Source organism: Anomalospiza imberbis, chromosome 9 (assembly GCF_031753505.1).
Source record: "Anomalospiza imberbis isolate Cuckoo-Finch-1a 21T00152 chromosome 9, ASM3175350v1, whole genome shotgun sequence".
Lineage (NCBI taxonomy): Eukaryota > Metazoa > Chordata > Aves > Passeriformes > Viduidae > Anomalospiza > Anomalospiza imberbis.
In genome coordinates, this window is record NC_089689.1 from 18210605 (window position 1) to 18228967 (window position 18363).

Consider the following 18363-nt stretch of genomic DNA (forward strand, 5'->3'; position numbering starts at 1 on the left):
TCACTTTTTAGGGGGAAAATTCCCTCATTCTTCCTGGTCTTTTAACTTAGAATTCCTTTAAAAATTCCTGTTTCACCAAGGATTCATTTGGACCCTTGGTACCTCCTGTAGAAAGAATGTAACTGGATATATCCACTATATATAAGTTTTTATAAGGATATAAAAACTCTGGTTTGTCTCAAATTTTTCAGTGCCTTTTTGCAAGGCCTGATATATTTTATTTCATTTTAAAATTAGGGTTTTGATTTTTAAATGCTTTCTACTCTTAATCTTAGAAAACATGCTCTTCTGCAATACCTGAGTGGTACTTGACAGCTGTAGCTCTGAAAACCATTTCTACATCTACACCAGAGACACACAGGTGCAGGCTGAATGTTTTACATGTAGCATTGTCTTGGCAGACACCTTGCAAATGCACCGTCTTGGCAGACACTAGTGCTGCAGAAACAGGAGGACCCCTTGCAAATGCAGTTGGGGCATTTGCTCAGCATCAGATGTGCAGACATGAAGCTTAGGGACATGGTTCAGTGCTGGACTCAGCAGGGTGAGCTTTATGGTTGGACTTAATGATCCTTCCATCATTCTATGATACATCTGTGTACTATGATTTCCGAGAGAAGCAGGAAGAAAATAACATAAAAAGAGTAGGGTTAAGGGAGGGGTTCTAAGGGCAGCAGAGCCCACTGCCTGAGTACTAAAGCAGTAGTCTGCCTCCAGCAACCACAGTTTTAGAAATCTGAAGAGTTTCTCCTGAAGACTAAGAAAACAAGGATACTGGGAAAGTCTCAAGAAGAGAAAATGGTGTCGGTTTGCAGCAAGAGCAAGGTCAACATTAGGTTAATTGCAGTGGTATTTCAGAGGTTTCAACAGGGAGATTTAAAAATGAAGGCAACAATAGAGAAAACAAAGCCATGAGTTTCAGGACATGGATGAGCCCAAGTTTTGGCCCCAGGAGCAAATTTGAAGGGAAAGTACAATTCAAGTATAACAAATTCATCTTTCATGTAGGAAGAAAGACTGGTGTTTTTGAAGCACTTGGGAGCTGGACATTGTAGTGCAGACAAAAACTAATAGCCAAGACAGATACATAGGGGAAAAAAACTAAAAATCAGTGTGCATCTTATCTATCATTATTTCTCACTTGGCAACGGAGGGACCACAGATTACTGAGTGTTCCACAATAGTCCCAAGTTAACCATTTGAAAAGAAAGGGCCATGACTTCCAATTTTGAGATACTGACCTTGTGACACTATTAAATACTTGATATTAAAGTACTGTTGCAAAGGACACTAAAAGAAAGTTCTTGTGTTAGGTGACTTACAGAATGTTATCACAACTCCTATGTTGTTGAGTAGATGATTAAGAAATCTGAGTTGACCACAAAAGTCCCAAACCAAATTAAAATAAAAGAAGCATGAAAATGCTGTTCGTCAAGCGCACTTAAAAGATGATCTAATTCTATATGAGATAAAAAATCCAAATGTGTATTACACAAGTAGATCCTTTATATAATAATCAAAGGACTGAGCTGCAATTTATACAGAATTTGCTGAAACAAAGAGGAACTGGAAATATAATAGAAATAAATATAGAAGTAGATACTGTAAAGAATTTTTCCTTGCTTTTATAGCAGTACTTCTCAAGGACAATTATGTTAGATAATTTTTCCTTTCATTTCGTAGTTTCTAACTACAGGCAATTGGCTTAGGCAAAAGAGGAAATGACCTGAAACATATTCTTAGATCTGCAATGTACATACCCGTACAAAATTAAAATATTGGGTATTGGCTTTATCTAAGGAAAAATACTGTGACTATATGCATCACACGCTCAAATAAAATGAGTGTCTTTGTTTGGTTTCAATATTTTTAAAAGACCAGAAACAAAAGATATTTACTGGTGCATTTAAAACCCTCACTCATAACTTACTCAAATATTCCTTTTCTGTCTTCATGGGTGAATGGGCAAATAGCTCAGAGGAGAGGCAAGTACCCTGCAGTGTGCCCTGGACCCATTCTCGCCTAGGTCTTGTTGGAATAAACTATTTCTGCTTCTGCCTTGCATGCCAGCAAGGCACCCAGGAAGTGAAAAGGGTGCTGGTGGATACCCAAATCTAGTTTTGAGAGCAGATGGGATGTGGCCAGCACATACACCATAACTTAAGATCTTGAAGACTCTCTCAAAATAAAAATATTATGAAATGTCTAACTGGAGATTTTTGGAGGTTTACTAAAGTGAACAAAGGATTCCACAAAGCGTTTTCTGCCCCTGCTTTTCCTTTATACTTTTTCTTCTATGCAGTGACTTAAAGATTAGCTTTTTTCACATTCACAGCAGCTGCCTGAACTGCAAAAGCTACTTAGAGCCTGAACCTCCATCTTCTCCTCTTACTCTTAAAGCTTTGGAGAATTTAAAATGCATCTTTGTCTCAGTTGAATGGAATGAAAAGTGGCATGCATGAGAATGTATGAAAATGAAAGCTTTAATTTTTTTTTAATTGCACAAGTGGTTTATCTCTCTGCTAAGAGCAGCCCCAAAGCCTCCCTGAGGAATGGACTTGCTCAATGTGCAGAGAGCAAAGCTGGCCAGTTCCCCAAACACCTGTAACCTGCCTGAGCTTGGCCAGGTATTGCCAGGGAGGTCTGTAGGAGACTGGACAGATCGCCCATGGCTTTGGAGATCACTAACCACCCTGCTCTGCTGCCTCATATGCAGTTTCGTACCTGGGAAAGCTATATGTGTGTTGCTATAATTGTGTGCATAATACAGTTTGCACTGCTGTGCATGAATCAGCTTTGCTGAAGCAGGACAGCAACTTTTCATGTGGAGAAGCCATTATTACTACTTTATTGAAGTAGAAAAAACGGCTGCTAAACATGCATAGCAGTTAGATGAGAGAAGTGAAGTATTACCTTCATTGCTAAAGCAGCTTTTGCTGCATACGTCTTCTGCCACAGAGCATTTCTCCTAGTATTTACTCTCCTCTGTAGATGTTAATATGTGGCTGTGCCTGTTCATGCCATTTTTAGGGATTTCTGATATCTAAAGACCTCCGTTTTTCTTTTCCCTTTTGACAGTTAGTATCTTTCATTTTAGGAAGTAGTACTAAATTCTAGCAAGCTGGAATGCAATTGTAAGGGGCTTACTGAGAAATCCACTAAAAAGATGTCAGACAATCTTGTCTAACCTGACATTAGAAACTGTGAAAATAAGGCTGCAGAAAAATACTTATGCTTGGTATTGCACATTAACCCCATATGTCTCCTCTGGGACCTCCCAGCACACACTGCTCTCCATTGCTGGCGCCAAGAAGTTAAAAGGTCTGCGTGTGTGCTGTAATCAATTCAGAACGCAGGTAACACTGAGCGGACGGGAACAGGCTTCTGGCTCAGCATGAAGCAACTCCAACTCAGTTTAGCTATTGGAGTCAAACTGACTGATGGTATAAAGTAAATAATTCCCCAACTCATTCTCAACCACAGAAAAGCTACACATGTGCATTTAAAATAGGAAAAAAAGCAAAAAAAAAGCAAAAAAAAGCAAAAAAAAAAAGAACAGCACAAGCCTGTAAACCAAATAAAGTCATTCTATTTCTCTTCACAGGTTCTGCAAATTTGTCTTGCACTGCTGTAATGCTGCTCAGCTTCGCACAATGCAGACAAAAAATTCTTCCTCTCCTTTCTGTCATGAACTAAATCTAAGACCAAATACATCGTAAATTATTTCTCTGAATGGAAACACAAAGAGATGAAAAATGAGAAAGAAAGAATTTCTTACCTTGGGCAGGATCAGGTGGGCCAAACTCCAAGGAGTATCGCAGAATGAAGTTGTTATTCCACACATACAGCTGGTTGTCTCTGGGGTTGTAATCCACTGCGGCGATGTACTGGTACTGGTTGGGAAAAGGAATGTCCACGTGCTCGCCTCTGCTTAACCTGGTGTTGTAGATGTAATCAATGGCATTCCTGCCAGTCTCACTCTCGTTGTCCTGATACACCGACCGCACCACGTACAGGACACCACAGATCATGAAAGCATTGGATGCTGCCCGCTTGTCGTAGGTCGTTTCCCAGGTGGCTTCGAAGCGCAGAGTGTAAGGGTTCAGCTGGCTAATCACTATCATCCCATTGTTTTGTTCCGTAGCATAAATTACCCACAAGCCGTTTTCATCAACTGCCAAGTCAATATCAGTCTTTCCTCCCCATCGGTATGGAGAGGTGTCGTGGTAATTAGCATAATTGATTATGGCCTCTCCACTCTTAATTCTAGTCCTCAAGTCAAATTTTACTATGTTCCGAGTTCTTTCCTTGTTGAAAAAGACAGCGCCGTCATACACTACAAATCCAGTACCATCCACTCGGTTTGGGAGTTTGTACGTCGTCTGCTGGCGTCCGTTCTGGAAGTCCTCTAAAGAAGCATATTCTATCAAAGTATCCGTGCGATATGGAGTCCATGGCATGAAGTATATTTTATCTGCAGCCTGGAGAGGATCTTTGCACCAAGCACCTGCTTTTTGTTCAGCTTCATATAAATACGGTGAGTCCACAATTGCTTTCAACGTCCCCGGGCAAACAAAAACTAACAGTCACAGAGAGAAGTAAGACAAGAATTACGTCAAATTAAGACCGTCTCATAATAAAAATTAAAAAAAGAAAAAAGAAAAAAACAAAAAGGTAGGTAAATCATAATGACTGTGTCAGGAAGAAAAAAAAATCAATTTAATTGGCACTAGATTATACCTTATGTTATAATTAATGCAATTATCACCCTTTATCATCCACTTTTCTTAAAGTTACCATGTTCTTGCTGTACCAGTATGGAAAGTGGATGGGAACTGCTTTCACTAGTACAGACCAAGGCTCAATGGCATACACAGACAGCAGAAAATGTAGAGCTACTCTTGCATTTTCGTTTCAGACTTTTAGTGAGTACACATTAACGCTCCAGAGCTTTTAACTGGTGTGCAGCAGTGTGCTAGGTCATTTCAGTCCAAAAAAAATCGCATCGACTTGTTTAGAACTTTAAGAAGTGGTGAGGCTGAAAAAGGAGGTGCCTCGATTAAAAATAAAGGAACAAAACAAATCATCAGGTATATAGAGAAAGCAATTAGGAGCAGAGAAAACAAAACACAACCAAAGCAATGAATGAAACAGACCAGGAAACCCTGTAACCATGGCATGCTATGGAGAGGGTTCTGGAAGCCAGGCAAGATGACACTTGATTAACAAGAATTTACCCAAGGGTGAGAGAAAGAGAGGGAAAGAAAGACAAAGAGAAAGGGAGAGAAAAAAGCAAGGGAGTCTTCCCTCCAGCCCAAGTACTTCAGACACTATACCCCGCCACCTACTTTAAGCAGCCAAGTCACTTTATTGCAAACAGTCGACTTCTTTATGAGGTGTACTTATGAGATCCTGCTGATTATCATAATATAAGAGTGTTGTGGGGAGGGGAAGGGAAGAGGTTAACATCCATAAGGCACATAACAAGGAGCTGGGGTTTGGACTGTATACGTTATTTACCTTTTTGCTCCACTTCTATTTTAAGCATCGGAAGAAAAATAAAAAAGTGCAAGGAAAAAAGAAAGAAGATTAACATAAATTGACTATTAGTCTAAAAGATTAAATTAGTAACAGACGCTAAATATAGGGAGAATAAGAACTGCACTATATTGGATAAAGAGAAACAGACAACAGGATAACCTAGCGGGAGAGAGATTCTACGGTTACACAAATGAACACGGATCAATCATTTTAGTAGATTAACGAGGGAATACAGATATGTTGACATGTAGTTTCACTTAGTGAACCTGAATAAATAATGAATTACTTTACTAATACATGCTATATACACTCTTCTTCTTCTAAAAGCATAATGCTAATCAAGTTGGTTTTTAAGCAACATATTAATTTATCATATATGTGCAAGTGCACATATACATATTTTATTAATTGATAATTAGAAATACAAAATTCAGTATATTAATTATATAGGTTTGCATATGTGATTATTAAACCTCCCCCATCTTTGCCCCAGAAATTTCCCTGCTTTTCTTTCTTGTAAAGAAAGCAGCTTGCACCCTTTGGGTCTCCTTAGGCTGTATTTTATTTGTTTTCCTGAATGTCAATCTTGAGAACTTTGGCCACTTCTTAGTCTACAACTGCAAAATCAGACTAGAAGGAATAAGCAAAAACATCTAGAAAAAAAGAAGCAAAAGCACAGTAAGCAAGAGGAAAAGAGAAGAAAAAATTAACAATTAGCTCATTCAGATATTCTCCAGCATCATCGATTAAGCCCGAAACAGCAAGCTAGTATGCAAGGACAGTATTGTGCTTAAAACAAACATCCATCCTTCCACCATACATGGAAGATATAAACCAAACCCAATTAAGAAAGTTATATTACTGTAGCAATTTTTCCCCCAGGAAATTTTAAGGAAGTTACAGAAAGATATATAGCTGAAGCCCAGCTAGTAAATAGCTTTTCAATAATTATTTGCAATAAAACCTATTTCATATACTCTGTGGCCTTTGAAATATGCTCCCTTGGTTTCATAAAATGACCTGGAAAATGACAGATGTACCAAGCTGTGTAACTGTAGCTGCTGATAGCAGGGAAGTGTATCAAAACTATTTGCACAGCTATTACATTTTCAGTGTTACAGTATTATCCTGAAGAATTCCTTTGTAAGTTTCACATAAAGTTTTGGATTTTCAGTTTCATTAATAAAATTACATATGATTATTCTGAGAATGATATTGGCTGATCTGATCTAGCATTTCTTCAGGAAACAATTCCATAACTTTATGGGGGAACTGGAGGGTGTCAATATTTTCAAAATGAACAGTAGTTTTCCTAGCCTTTGTACTGTTATACATCTTTAGGTAAAATACTCATTTTTCTGTAATTTGTAATTCTGGATTTATCTGAGTAAACAGAAGTTGTAGTCTGAGATGAATTCTTGGGTTGTACCATTAGTATTAATGACTTTCAGATGATTCTGTTTGTGAACCTCTATGCGTGTGCTTATTTCTCACCAAAGAGCAATACTGATACTGTACCTGCTTAGAATTAGTAATAGGAGACAGGGGGGGGAAAATAACTAAAATCATTACTGGCATGTCTGCTCTGCATGCATTGGTGTACAGCTGTACACCAATTGGTGTACACCGATTTTTCAGGGACAGATGGGATTATTGAAATAAACAAATGCTGCAAAGTCCAATCAATACACACATAGAGAGAATAAAACACTTTAAAATGTTTTCTATTGAATTCCTGAGTCCAAAATAGGCTTAAAATAAAAATGCAGAGATATACAAAATGGCATTTTTGATGTGCTTTTATAAAAGGGCTGGCTTCTCTTAGTCAAAGTGCCAACATACATCGTAAAGCCTAAGTGAGAGAAATGTCAAGTATAGTACTCTCAATCTCCTTGTAATTTAATTGATAGCACTCTTATTATTTCAGGACAAAACAATGTCTATCAAATTTGTCTGGAATTTTTGTAGGAGATCTAACTGAGCATCTGAAAAGTTATTTTGCTGATTTTTTGGGTTTTTTTTTCACTTTGAGATGCAAAAAAGGAAGCATTTATTAAGTACTTTCAAACTTAATTAAATTGCAAAATTAAGTACTTTCCAATAAGCAAAGCAGTTATGTATTTCTGGAGGCCAGCAAGACATAGAGGAGCTCATAAACTGCATTTTGTACAAGGGTGACAGCAACTCCAGTGTGTAAGAACTCTCACCTTTCACCACAAAACCTATTATAATTGCTGTTTGTCATCTCTCATGGACTGAAAGCTACCACAGTGAGAATTGCAAATTTTTCAGTCTTGCAGTAACTGAAGATGAAATTCATTAAATATATGAACTTTGGTTGGAAGTGCTGTGGTCACTAAACTCCTCCCTTCCTGGGCCCACAAAAGCTTATCCTACCTTCCTAAGAAGTCTCTTACACTGAGACAGCTTCTATTTGCAAATCTAATTATTTCAGTCATTCTGTAAATTTAGATAAGGAGCTCTGGAACAAGTAAGGAAATAAAATTTAGACGTGATAACTTGAGTTTACCAGGCATCAAAAAAAGAAACTTGGAAAAATAACAAGATAGGCTTTGTGGGACAGGGAAGAAAGAGAGTCAACAATTAAAATGGCTACTGAAGCACAATGTGATATGAAATCAACCTTCAAAACTCATTTTAGTAACTGGCAATCTTTTTGATGACTGCTGGTAGTGATAGGTGATGCTTCTTACAGTTCTGGAATTGGGCAGTGTCATCACTGAACATGCTGCAGTTGACGAACTCCAAATCTTATAGACTTAGAAAAACAGGAAAGTGTCCAGAATCCTGAATTATGATAGATGCAGAATTACAGAGTTCAAAGGGTAGGCCAATGCAACTGACAGTAAATAAAAATAAACACTTTAAAATTAAAGTAACTACAAGTTAGAGTACAGGGTAGGCCGCGCTGTGGCACTATACTTCTGAAACTGGAAAAGAAAAGATTCCTGGAGATAGCAATACCCAATCAGCAGAACATATCCACACATCTCTTCCTAAAACAGCATAAGAAATTATGTTTGAACATTATTTACATTACATTTTTTCCTCTAAGAGCTAGCCTACTGGAACTGGAAACGTAACTTCTTGTCACTTGACTGACCTCAGGTTTTGGAATCAGATGCACTGCCCTCTTTCTGAGAATTTGGAAATGAAAACAGTGCTAAAGCAGAAGTGGACTTTGTGGAACAAAACTTTGGTTAGATTGGGGTAAGACATCACTCCTCAAAAGTGGCACAAGAAGAACAGTTACAACAAGCCACCAATACTACACACAGGAGGAATGGTACTAGGGATCACTGTTTGCAGTAGGCTTCCAAACCTACAAATGGTACAGGGAAAAAAATCAGCAAGCAACCATTTCACAATGACACAGCAGAAATGAAGAAAAAACAGATGATCTGTGCTTGGCCTTTAACAACAGTGAAGGTTCAGTATGGTGAAGCAGTACGGAGTAGTATTTCAGTTTCAGAATTCTAAATTTCGCAGGAAACAGTATGGACAGTTTTAGCATGGCTTTGCTTATGCCAGAACTCATTTCCTTCCTTTTTCAATATATACTGTCACCACAGTGTTTTTGCATCTCAGACTTGGCCTGTTTCCTGTACCAACAGAAAATACTTTGGTTAAGGATTACTGCAGATCAAGAAATTCACGCCTAATAATAACTCAAGGGAATGATCAGTGCACTGCTCAAATTCCATTGCAAGCACAGCTATTTCTCTGTTGAGTTACAGGACGAGAGAGAAGTCACTGCAAAGAATGACCTTACAAGAAAGCAAAACCAGTTAAAAGTGTCGAATCTGCAGAACTTTCATGAACATGCATACATGTCAATAAAAAAAAGCATTAATTATTGCAAGGAAATAAGAAGTATGGCTAAAGCTACTGAACTTCGGCATTATAAAGAATATTGTACAAAACTGCTGAAGTAGCCATAACTTCACTTTTTTCTATCTCATCATGATTTCACTATTTACTTTGTTTTCAGTGAAAAACTCTATTTTGCTAGCTGATTCAAGACACAACAGATATTTTATCTTTCAATTAAAAGCAAACATTTCTTTCTCACTCTTTTCCCCTTTGCTTTTAAAGAACACAGTGTGAGTACCTTATTAATGAATTATTCACTCTGAATCTGCGTCCATTTATAACAAAGCACAAAATCCTTTTACAATGTCCCCCAACTGGGTCACTTGCCTCTGAATGTCAGTGCTGGGTTTTGCTGTGCACCCAAAGTCACCACAGCAGCAGGTAGCCTTTCAAGTAGATCATGATTAAAATTGAAGTCAATTCCTGCTTTACAAGTCTGTGAGCCAAGCCAATTTGTCAGCAACTGGTTGTGGGCAAAAGTACAAATTTCTATCTGGCCTATTGAATAGCTAATTTGAGTTTGTTTTCTGGAAAAAACAGTAGCCTTAAAAGCCAAACACTTAAGAACACAGACAGACACTTGGCCAGCATCACACCATGGCTTCCTTCCACACTTTGTGAAGCTAATTGGAGGCCCTAGTCTGCAAGTGCTTTGCATGCATAATGGGTCCATGGGCCATAAACATATGCTTCTTTTCCATGTAACAGCACTCCAGCTTCAATTGTGAGGGCCAGAGGAAGTGAGCAAGGATAAAAAGATTATACTTACTGTAAGGAACACATTCATACTGAACTTCTAGATATTTGTATGTTCCAGGACAAGGATCAGGAAACACATCTGACCCAGTAACTACTATACACTGTGTTCGGTTGTTGCACCTGTAATAGGAAAAGAAAGCAAGCTAATTAATTTAAAATTACATTTAATTTGCTAGTTCATACTGAAGGACTACATTCAGTGCTAACTCTCTTCACACTTGGGCAGTTCAATCCATAAGACAACAAAGTTAATTAATACTAATTAGCAAAAGTCCAAAAGAAGACTTCAGGACAATATTTTAGTTCAGGCTTTATACTTTTAAATTTGGAGACAGATGTTACCTTAACTGTCCCCACTGGCAGCGATAGCTGTATCAAGTACCAAGTTTATACTGATTTGATACTACTGTTCAATAAAATGAAGATAAAATGCAAAGACGATATGATTGAAAAAATGTGCAATTTTGAATAATGTGTAAGAACAACAATGAGCAATTCCTTCCATATTTAGAGACATACATCCTGCTGAATAACCATCCACATTTACATCTCAGAGAGATTCTTCTGGTGATTCAAGGAAATTATTTTCCTTGGAAGAGGTATTGTAGATAAAGAACATTAGCATTTCCATTTTAATTATTTTAGGAGCAATTGGTGGACTCTAAGCTTCATCTGTTAGGCTACAGGAAGCAGTAAAGAAAACTAATTCAGATGTATTTTTGAGGAGACTGAAACATAACAATTATTTGCTTAACAATGAAAGAAAATGCATTTTCATACAAAGAAGAACTTTATTACAATGCCTCTAATTGAGAAGATCTACTGAACTTCATGTTTTTGAAGGGTAATAATAATAAGAATAGATTTTAGACTACTATTATTTTTTCTAGAGAAAAAAAAAACCACCAAAACAAAAAACAAAACAAAAAACCCCAAACAAACCAAAAACCAAAAAAAAACCCAAAAAACCCCACACCAAAAACCCAAATATTAGCTTGGAAATTAAAAGTGAACAATCACCTAACCTTGAAGAGATAGTCAAAATGTAATACAGGAAAACAGTCACGAGGAAGAGAAAGAAAAAAAAAGGAAGATCAGGGAGTTTGGTGACTAAAAGGGAAAGAGCTTGGCTGATCTTCTAAGGGATTAGTTTTGTTTGTCAGCAAATTGAATAACAGAAGTCTGAACTTAAATAATAGACTAGCCTTTGACTCCAGCTGCACATCAACTTTTCTATTGCCCTACTTCTTCCCGTGCTCCAGAATACCCCATAACCCAAGCTAAAACAATCTGCCTTGTATCCGTGGCTTTCCACAGCTGTACAGCGCCAACAGGTATTAGAATAACTCATGCTAGCTCATAAAAGGTAGAGCAAACATATTCAAAGAACTCTATTATAAATTACTTCCTTTTTTATATAGTAATCAAACTAGCACAGAGCCAGTCAGGACATGTTGTGCCTCTCTGCTGAGAAAACTCTGAGACAAAAGCTGTCTGAGTTGATCAGTTAACTCTTCTTTTTCCCCTTTTTTAAAACTTTTGTTTAAAAGTTTTTTAAAGTTGCTCACTTCTACCATTTTAAGCCTCATAACTGCAGAACTAATTGGATATAGTCAGGGATTTCTGTATATACACAACCATGGATACGGATGGGTGCTGGGAATTCATCTGCCACCATTTCCAGAGGGCAAAGCCATGTCCTGTGCACAGCTTTTGCACAAACAATGCCACTCCGCTCCCACCCCAATGGCTCAGTCAGTCAGTGCAGCAGCTCGTGCAGGACGTCAGAGTGTGCAACAACTGTGACACACCCAGTGGCTTCAGAGCCAGGCTGAAGTGGTGAAATGTGCACCCAGCCTGCTGAGAAAACCAATGAACTCAGTGTGTAAAATGAGAAACTGTGCACACAGCCCCTCCCACGAAGGACAGAGCGCTGCTGCTGTGTGTGTGGTGTAGATGGAGGCTGTAGAAGCAGGAGAAGGCAACGTGGCCCCAAACCTCACAGGATTCTCTGCAATATCCCCAATACCGGGGTTTGTACATGCCACACCTCAGGTACACTAACCAGCATGAGAAAATCTGGCATGTAAGATTTTGTAGTAAATTTCCTTAAATTTGCATTCCTTTAGCAAAAGCCTTATGCTGAAGCCAAAGTAATTCCTACAAGACTTCTCCTAGGGCATCTTCAGTATGATGGTTTCCACAGCTTTGAGCTGTATGAAAATTTTATTTTATACTCAAATGAGTAGCAATTAAGACAGAATTATTTATTTGTTACAAAATAAAATGAGTACATGTTGGGAGAAATTGCTTGAGAATGAAGCTAACCAAGGTCATATTTAGCAGTGAGAAAAAGATAGACTAATTTCCCTGTGAAGAGTTGTTTTCTTCAGTTTCATTTTCTCCCAGTAAAAGATTCATAATGCTGCCATCAGCCAGGAAACTGAGAAGAACTTCATGCTAGGTTTTATCAAAAGGATGTGTAATAATAATTCAGAAGAAAATGCAGGTTTTTTTCTTTGTACAGTAAGTGTCAGAGTCAAACTTCAGGCATTGAGTGGTGTTTACAGGAAATTGATAACACTCTAGACCCCAGTTACAAAATAACGAGTTATGTCCACTGCTGCAGTATACAGCAGTGCTACCAGGCCCACCAGCACTTCCCCAAGAAGTGGAATTACTTGAATAACTACATGAATAGTGTATTTGTGCTTTAAGTGTAGGTTTGCACATTCAAATCACTGATTTTGCTGCACTGTTGGCTATATTTTATAAAACCTGAATGATTTACATACACTTCTAAGATTTCAAATTAAAGACAATTGATTAGGATATTCAGAGTTTTAAAAGCTGACATTCAGGTAACCATTTTTTACCTATTAAGTGGTCATATTTCCATTAGAGTGAGACTTTTAAGAAAAACCTACAGCAACTATAGCAGCTGTCAATCCTAATTCATGGGTTACAAAAAAGAGCCGAAGAATAAGCGAATTTTGCAGAGGTAGTTCTGAGACAAGTAATTCAGGGAATTTACACTACTGTGATTTATTCTCTGGATAAATTAAAGCCTCCTGTCTGCTGCACTGTTTTTCTCTGTAAAACCAAGGATACTTCTCTGTTAGTTATTGGCCTATACTTCTGCTACTGTCTGCAAAAAAACATTTTACAAACTGGTAAGGGTTTCAGTTGAGCTTCTAAAAGACAAGAAGCCCCAATATGCTAATTCTGTAGCATATTGGATAAAAGAGACTCCACTCTCCACAAAATAGCACTAAACAGCAGATTATCCTACGTGGCTACTACCTAGTCACTGCCACAGCAGAACTTCATAATTTTAAGAAACCTTTACACTTAGAAACATTGTGCTTGAAGAAGAGGATATTCCACTGTTACAGCCTTAAATATGGTGACCCATTCCTTTTTGTAACAGGCAAGCACCTTTTTTGTCACAGGATCCTACAAAACAAGACTATTGTAGAAATAAAGTACCTTGAAAATTGCAAAATTGGCCAAGACACCATCAGGAAAAAAAAATTTAAAAAATCAAAACCTCAAAAACCTGAACTGGTGAATAACTTGGAAGTCCCTCATTCATTTTAACAAAAGCTTGTTTTCTACATGATATGTTGCTAATTTGGTCTATCTATTCAAATGCTTTTAGAGTTGTCCCAATGAAGGTGTGATATAAACCAGCTGTAATTTCTGCAAACTTAAGAAGACAAATCACAAATACTCTGGTGTTTCAGTTAGTAATCTAGTGTTTAAGTTCTCTGTAGGTTTTAAATACCACTTAAGTGCACTCTGCAATCTACATAACTGCATACTTCCCCAGCATATATTAAAATATGGACATTTTCAGGGGGTTATGTACAATCTTAAAATTTGTATGATTGCACACTGTGAAATGTCTTCACACTCAAGAAGAATTCACAATATGCACAAAGATTTATGATGCAATGACTTTGTCATTTACAAGGAAATACAGCAGATCAGCAAAGAAGTCTGTATAACTCAGTAACAGTTAACTTAGGAAAGGTAATGTATGAATTAAATTTGAAATGCTAGTTAGGAAAGAACTAACTGTAGTAATGGAAGAATGGTAATTCAGGTTCTTGTGCTAGCAGCAACAGTTTTGCAAGGGGAAATGCCAGAATTACCACTATTCTCATGAATGCAAAGAGCAATTGTGTACTCTGACACGTGTTCCTTCTGTATTTTAGTATGAATGAAGAAAGGTTACATCTTCATAATGCACATGCATCACTTAGAGTAATCTAAAAATCAAATGGAGTGTTTAATTAACAGCTACAGTATAATGTCTGAACTCCTTTCACCTCAGGAAGAAGACTGTGCAAATGAGGAATGGCCCTTCACATTTCAGATGAATACAGAAAGAAAAAGGAAAGTAAAGCAGCTCCAGCAGGGCTGGTATTATCTTCTGCTCATGATGTAGCCCTGTCCCATCCATCCTCTCTGCTCAGCTATAAGGACAGCTGTATTTTCCATGATAATTTGTTTGTATTTCAACTCTAATCTTGACTTGTACAATTCCCAACAAATTGCTTTTGCTTTTTTATTATTATTATCATTACCTTATGCTTATTATTGCACTTTTTCATGTGCAATGTATGGAGATGAGATTCCATGTGCAATCTATTGTGCGAGGTGTTTTAATCAATAATCTTGTTCTGCTGATTAAGCAGGGGCTTCTGTTTTGGCAAGATAACATTAGTTTCTCCTGTCATGCTCCCAAAGCTATTGGGAATCTTCAGCAGATCATTAGATATGCTACAATAAAGCTTTGGTACATTCTCTTTTCTTTCTTAAATTGCTTCTTCACTGTCCTATCATTCCTCGTCACTGCTGGCACTGCATTATTATTACAGCTCCCCTGAAACTTGCACTAGAGCTATGTCTGCAGGCCATAGGATGCCATTTTCAATTGAAGCTTCTGCTTGAAAATATAAATTAAGAAAATTTCATTATCTCCTGCCAAGGGCTATTATTCACCATTGTTCTAAGGAAGATTAAAAACGCACAATCTATGGACTTGAACAAATACTCCAGCATTAAAATGAAAACCACAGTGTATCATGACTGGACCAGAAAATGAAGCACTGGGATCTGAGAAACAGATTCTGGAAAGACATTAGCACTGTATGGATCAAACCAACTGACTGAGGGAAGAGGTCATCTCTGTGGGCAAGTCACATCTGACACAGAAAGATACAAACAGATCCTTAACAAGTGATTCTTGCAGTTTGCAAAAATAAGGTATATATGAAATAATGACCACATTGCAATGTATCCTTCAAATGCTTTTGTTTTGCATAAACAACTTTGACAAATATAGCAACATGAAAGAAACATCATGCTATTTTGAAAAGGATATGGATTAATGTATAGCCAGAAAAAACCTATCAAGATAATTTTGGGTATTCCTAATGATGTATTTCAGTGAATGTGGTGTTTCCTTAAGTAGGGTGAAATGCAAACACAGCAAACAGTCATGTGTAACTCACTATTAAAAAAAAATACAATACAAATCCACAGTTAGTAAGTAAAATTAATTTTTAGTAACATTGTTGATACATTAAAAAAATCTATCTTGGTATGTTTTGAAACTTTCAAGCCAGTTCTGATGATATTTCTCTTTCAGCATATTGATTAAATACTTAAAAGCCAGCATGATGGCATGTTCCTGCATATCGCCTGCAGCAACCTGCTTAAACACCACTCGAGGCACGTAAACTCCGAGCTGCAGCACCACATACTCCATATGGTCTTCTTGTTCCTTATTCACCCTGGGTGAGCTGCAGTCTGAGTGAAAAGATATGGGAATATGGGATGAATGCACTTCATGTGATGACTTACACTGAAAAATTCCTGAACCTCATTACCCAGAGTAGTGTAGCTGTCTTTACAGCTGTATTCCTAATGGTCTACAACTGCCATGTGGGATGTGGTTTTGCTTTCGTATGAATATTCACTAAACCTCCGCTCCTGTCATTAAATGCAAAGTTACAGATGTATGAAGATAACAGATATTACTTAAATGCTATGTTTTATTACAAAACTTACATATAAAATAGAGAACAGAGATTTTATTATACTTATTTTTGATATATAAGTATGCACAAAGAAATGCCACAGTAGATAAATGTAAAGGAATGTATTTAAATTCTGAGTTTCAAATTCACCTCACAAGCCATACATTATTACGTACTGAGACCTAATGAGTTAGCAATTTAAGCCAAACCAAAGCCTGGAAAAAAGACCTGCTGAGAAAATCCAGCCTTCCTATAAAGCCTGGATTTGAAGGAGGATTGGCCAGCCATCCCTGCTGTTTGCATAGTGCTCAAGCACTACCCTTCCCATGCAGGATGAGTGAATGCACATATCCTACAGAGCCACACGCCCCTAAGGATAGATAGCTCTATAATCCTGGGACTGGTCTTTTCAAACCTAGGAAGACACACTGACAATGTTGCTTATTTATTTGTAAGATTTTCTAAAAATTATTTTTAAGTTAGAAGCCCCAAAACTATTACGGAGGAATGAGCATGTAAAAAGGAAATAGCACCTATTTTACTGAGCTCAATGAGAAAATGGATTTAGTGAGCTGTGCTTGGCAGTTTTCATTATTTAAAAGACAAAAGGAGATACATGAGCAGGTATGATAGCAGAATTTGGCCATAAGAGACGTGTCTAGATATTGGTGACTCAGCTATGATTGCTAAAGCAGTGAGGCATCCTGCAGCTTGGTTTGAAAATTCATGAACTAGCCCTAGGATTTCCTATGCACTTGGCAACGTGACCATTACAGTAATAAATCTGGGGGATTTGGATGAAATTATTTGGGGAAAAAAAAATGGTGTTTTTTCCTTCTGCTTTCTTTCAAACTATAATATTGATGATTTGTTGAATCTTCCTAATTACCAAGTAAACACATATAAGGAAGCTAAATAGTGTATAATTAATATTGTAGGAGAAGGTGCCCCATAGCTTTGTTTCCATTTACCCAATAAAAAATTGCAATAATATTTAATTGTGCTTCCTTTATACAATGCAATCTTGTGGGAGTCTAAGGGTATGCATTAAGCATAAAAACTCCAAATAGACAATAAAACACAGCATAAAATATGCAACTCCCATAGACCTTTTCTTAGAACTACCCAGTTTGATTCACTGTCAATGAATGTGTATCAGACTTGTATGGCAAAGTAATTTAACTATATTTCTTGCTTTCAACCTCTTCTTACAACTTTAATACATTTAGTTATGACCCATTTGCCTTTTAGTATTCATGTCTCTAAGTTCAAAGCAGTCACTGTTAAAATGAGAAATCTTCTCACTTACTCACATCAAAGCTATCAGAAACAGTTTTTCTTGTAACAGTTCATCCTTGTTCTAATACTTTTCTTCTTGGTGTAAATGCTATTATTATGGGGTTATCATTAACCTGAAACTGGAGCATCAGATAAAACAGGGAGAGGAAAAAAAAACAAAAAGGAAAAAAAATAGTGGATTCTAGTGGAACACATAACTCCTGCTTTCTCTTGGCATTTTAGGTGCTATTATAATCCTGCTTTTCTGCCTCTAGTACTTTCTACCACACATACCAAAGGCCTACTAAACCAATCAGAGATGGTGAGGACATGGCTGTAAATCAAGGACAGTAAAACTAAGCATCAAAGATGCAATGATGTGTGCAAGGTAAATGGAACAATCTCCTGGTGAGGTCTGTGTAGGTGCAAACCCAAACCCCGTAACAGTATGATGCAGAATAGACCTGTTCTTTAAAGAAAATGTTTCTAATGCAACCCCATCTGAGGAATAAGAAATAGAAATACAGTAATTTTCATCATAATAATAACTGTCATATTATTTATGTGTATGCATATTTGCAAGCAAGCTGCAGCATGGGATTACAGGCAGTGTACATTTTAGAGCACCAACTAAACCAAGCAGATCCGCACTGCTGAAAAGTAATAAGTTCAAAAGATCCAATTAAATGTTTCACCATTTAGACAAAATAAATAGCCTGCAGCTATGCTTACTTACTAATGAAAACTTCAGTAGTGCAGCATCGTTGTATCTGAGCAATTTGCACAGATTATTCACACCGAATGAGCACGAGTGCAGTATCATGCCTCGTGTGTTGAGCAG

At 37.3% G+C, this 18363-nt stretch overlaps 1 protein-coding gene across 33 annotated transcripts in view; it reads right to left on the minus strand.

Annotated features, from left to right (window-relative positions):
* ADGRL2 (adhesion G protein-coupled receptor L2) overlaps positions 1–18363 on the minus strand; it is a 157409-nt gene that overhangs the window by 40278 nt on the left and 98768 nt on the right. For 25 of the 33 annotated variants that reach the window (XM_068199946.1, XM_068199944.1, XM_068199952.1 and 22 more), the window contains 3 exons: positions 10205–10314; positions 5521–5535; positions 3779–4579 (listed from right to left, as the gene is read on the minus strand). In XM_068199946.1, the coding sequence (XP_068056047.1) occupies positions 3779–4579; positions 5521–5535; positions 10205–10314 (926 nt within the window). The remainder of the gene's footprint in view (positions 1–3778; positions 4580–5520; positions 5536–10204; positions 10315–18363) is intronic. The other 8 variants (XM_068199948.1, XM_068199960.1, XM_068199957.1 and 5 more) reach the window with 1 other exon arrangement.